Below are 4,528 nucleotides of genomic sequence, written 5' to 3' on the forward strand. Positions count from 1 at the left end.
TTTTCAAATTCGTTTTCCAGGTTTTGTTTTGTTTTAATGTTGTTATCCAAATGTTTTGCACAAGTTCTAGACCTCCAGGTCATTTTCTGGAGACAGGGACGGGTCTTTTCCATGGCCTTCTTCCTTGTTTTTTAATCAGCTTTCTTCACTGCACGCTATGCCTAATTTTAAGACTTTCTTCTTCAGTGCAGTTATTGGTTATCAGTTATTCTCTTTCATCCGATCCCTTTAATCAGAATCACTTTTCTGGTTTATAGTATTTGCTGTTCGAGGCTCTCAATGATTTAGTATATGTTATAATGTAGCTTTTATATTCCTTTTGCACTCTAAACCATCTACTGTGTTTGCAAGGTACTCCTCTCCAACCCAGCATTGCAGCAGACCTCGTACTGTGTATGTTGGAATCTCTCACAAGTTAGTTTTATTCTCAAGAGAGATGCACCAGCAGAAGTTGACATGGTTTCTAGCGTATCATTTTTTTGTGGTCACTGTACATTTTTGAGATGTCCAGCAGTAAAGTTGTTCCCCTATTTTCTCTTTATCAATCTTTTTTTGTCTGATGCTTCTACTCCTTCCTTTTGCCAAAGTGACTTGTCATGTGTAGATGCAAGTAAAAGTGGTTCTACTTGAACCACTCAGTGATTATATTTCAGTTCCAGACATACCCTCTGTTTGGATTATTGGGAGGGTCTAGGTTCATTTATGGGACCCTTGGTTTCAACATATTCTGCAGTCTACTATTTTGTCTGTCATGTCTTTTCTCCTCTTTCTCACCTTGTATTTTTTCTGATTCAGTTTGCTAACAAATTTTGGATTAGGAAATGTTGGATCTTTTATGAAAAGGCACCATCAAAATTATTCACAGTGTTTCTCCAAGTTGTTACTCCCATTTTTTTGTAGTTCCAAAGAAATTGGAAGACTGAAATAGATTTATCTCATGTCAGTCATTTTCTGGAGATCCCCAATTTAAAAGGAAATGTGGGAATGTTAAAAATTTTTAATTAATTCAGACATCCTGATTTAAATATCATCTTGCGATTGAGAAGTGTTTTTTTTTTAATTTATTCCCCTTCTGTGTGGCCTGTCTTCAGCTATATATGCTTTCAGTTCATTACTTATAAGGACGATTGGCTTCTTCTTGCTCTGATGTCCACTCAAATCTCTAGCATGGTTAAAGTCACAACACCTAATCTCAGTCAGTACCAATTCAGTGTTTGATCTATCTAGGGTTTTGGATCAACACAGTCCAGGGGATTCTTCAGCTGTCTTCTATACTTACTGTCAAAGACATCCTTTCTGCTTTGGGGACAATGACTTCATGAAAATGAAACACCTCAGTCATTTTCAGTCACTGATACTTACAGGTGAAAAAAACAACTGAAAGTGATTTTTTTAAACTAGTATTATTTTTAACCTCTAAAATATGGCTTGAACTTCTAAATATTTTATGTGCAAATAATCTATTTTTCAGAGTTTGAATATTTATTAAGCTTCCAAAATATGAAACTGTCAATGACCACAGTTATTTTAGGGATTAATTGCATTTATACACAAAGCTAATTGCTTGAGCCCTCGATGGATTTTGTTTGATCAAAAGTGGATTTGACATCAAACTCTAGTGAACTGTCTTATTTTTGAAATTTTCAATGCACTAAAGCTGCTGAAGATTAGCTTATTGTTGAAAATAAGTTGAATTCATGGATTAAATAATAAAATACATAATAAACTAATTCAGCAGTTGAATCTGGTGGGTACTAAGAGGAGCTTCAACGAATGTAGGTAATCGTTAATGTTATCTGTCACTGAAATAGCAGTCATGTTTTACACACCTCATTCATGATAATATCCTCCAATGTTGTGCTTTAATATAAAATTATAGGAAAATATTGAATGGTTTTTATGTGGATAATTAAAAAACCAATATTTGAAAGGCATGCTAATGATCACATGTCATTTTGTGTGATTAATTCATTGTTATTGGTTAGTAGTTATATTCATGCAGGTTATTTTATATTATCATTTTGTGTTAATTCACTTATTGGAGTTACTGGATTCAAAGAAGTTATGTGACTTCTTTGTGTTAATTGGAGTGGTAATCATTACGATTGAGGAATGAAGCAAGTCATTTTGTAGGATTACTTTGTAGTAAATGTATACTGGGAATGTAAGATAATTAGAATTCCAATACAAGTATGAAAAAAAGACATGGAAACCTTGAGGGGGGGGGGGGATTATAAGTATTTAACACTACAAACTTCTATTAAGATGCAAGTTAGTTGAAAGTGACACATGATCAGTGGCAAAAAGTATGCCCCCACAATTGTGGGGATTATAAGTATTTAACACTACAAACTTCTATTAAGATGCAAGTTAGTTGAAAGTGACACATCATCAGTGGCAAAAAGTATGCCCCCACAATTGTGGAAGGGCCAAAAACCATCAGAATCATAACTACAATTATAGGGAAATAAATATAGGGGACCCAGTTACTTTTCACGTGGGAGGCTTATCTTTTGTACTTACACCACTGCACATGACGAATGATGACAAATGCCGAAGCTGGCATATGAAATTAGATTCTATTACTCGTGTACAAACTAATAATTATTCAGTACTTTTGTATTAAAATAAGTCATTAACTTTGTTGCAAACCTTGCACAAACAGTTTCTTGCATTTGACTGCCTGGAGAACACAAACACTGACCATTTTAACACTCAAAATATAAGTGAAAGAGATGCTAGCTTGATTTTTGTGGTACTGTTACAACCAATATTATTCTACTCTATCTAGAGTGCTTTATCATGATTGGCTAAGTGTGTTTCATGTTGTATGAAACATTTAAATGTTGCCTTGAACAGCTAGTCAATAACTTGCATCAATGTTGCATTTTTGAAGTTGCAGCAGAACTTTACAGTTTTTTACAGCACAGTAAAAACTTACTGATTCATTTAAGCCTATTTACAAACAGTTTTTTACAGCACAGTAAAAACTTAGTGATTCATTTAAGCCTATTTACAAACAGTTTTTTTACAGCACAGTAAAAACTTACTGATTCATTTAAGCCTATTTACAAAGGTCCCAAATCTTGCCAGCATTCTATGAAAATTTTATGTTTAAGTTAGACAGTTGTACACACTTTATGTTTTTTAGTATGACCACAATGTGTTTTGTTTTTATTTTGCAAATTAAACAACAATTAGTAAATCTGACAGTTAGTAATTCTTAAAATGAGATCAGAATCTTTAATGAAATGTTAAACTTCAATATTTACATGTAGGCCCAGAGATGTTGGCTAAACGTACTATGTTACATTGCTAATTAATTAGATATTAGCAAAAAACTGAAAACAGAATGGGGGAAAGGAGTAAAATAAAATAATTATTGACTGGTAATTTTGGGCAACAAATTATCTGGTACCCTTATAACCAAGTTGTTAATTGTTCATAAGATATTGGTAAACAGTGAGCTAAATGTGTACGTATTAATGATATTCAAAAAGAAAAACTGTTACATATTGATAAGAATTCATTTTATTAGCAACCAAACGAAACATTTTGATCATGTTATACTTCACGAACCTGCTCAAGGTTTATTTAAACAAGATTTTTCTAAGAAACTTGCACTGTCAACAACTTGATCACTGTTATATTCACTTAGTTTTGTAACAAACTGTACATATAACGTGGGTATCTGTAAGAATATGGATTAAAAGGACTAAAACCTTATATGGTATGTCCTTTTTGTCTTTACATCAGTCGTTAATAAGAATACAGATACATATTTGTTTTACATAATGTTGGCCAAACACTTACAGGGGCACAGAAGTATTATATATATACGTTTAATGATACACTATACATATTAGGTGTGGTATTACCAAGGCTGCTTCAACATATTGTAGAGAATAAACACTACACTGATAAATACTAACTTATATTTACTGCCACACACAACACACACACATGAAAAAATACCACATTGGCACTAACTCATAGTAACATTATAATAGACTTAATTGTTGAATGTAATATTGTATGTAACTGTTAAAGTGGTGTTAACAGATGTATATAAAAAAATGGTACGGGGTTGGAACGTGAGTAGATTGGGCCTTGACATTTTGACTTTATTACAAAGTCATCATCACAACACTTTATTTCGTTACAAAAAATCAAGGAAAGTTCAAATGACTAAACTCTTAGTAACAAGTAATGTAAAGAATTTTGAACATTAATAACAAAAAAAAATTCAAAATGTTCTTTTCTTAATGGGAACATCACACTCATTTTCCACATGTGCCTAGGACTCTAATGAAGCTTGCATATCAGAGTCTCAAGACAACGTGCCCAACTCTTAATGACCAATATTTTCTATTAATGTGTTACTAATAGAAAGCAACTTAACCCAACAAATCTACAGATTTTACACATGTGCTAGGACTCTAATGAAGCTTGCATATCAAGAGTCTCAAGACAACGTGCCCAACTCTTAATGACCAATATTTTCTATTAATGTGTTACTAATAGAAAG

The 4,528-nt window shown here is 32.7% G+C and overlaps 1 protein-coding gene across 1 annotated transcript in view; it reads right to left on the reverse strand.

Moving 5' to 3' along the window:
- The window catches only part of LOC106459984 (carboxyl-terminal PDZ ligand of neuronal nitric oxide synthase protein-like), a gene marked incomplete at its 3' end in the record, with an annotated part of 45,187 nt that overhangs the window by 5,388 nt on the left and 35,271 nt on the right, over positions 1-4,528 (reverse strand). Inside the window, exon 11 of the mRNA XM_022386574.1 lies at positions 3,987-3,989. Coding sequence (XP_022242282.1) covers positions 3,987-3,989 — 3 coding nt within the window. The remainder of the gene's footprint in view (positions 1-3,986; positions 3,990-4,528) is intronic.

The sequence above is a fragment of the Limulus polyphemus genome, unplaced genomic scaffold (genome assembly GCF_000517525.1).
Source record: "Limulus polyphemus unplaced genomic scaffold, Limulus_polyphemus-2.1.2 Scaffold690, whole genome shotgun sequence".
In the NCBI taxonomy this organism is placed as follows: Eukaryota; Metazoa; Arthropoda; class Merostomata; order Xiphosura; family Limulidae; genus Limulus; species Limulus polyphemus.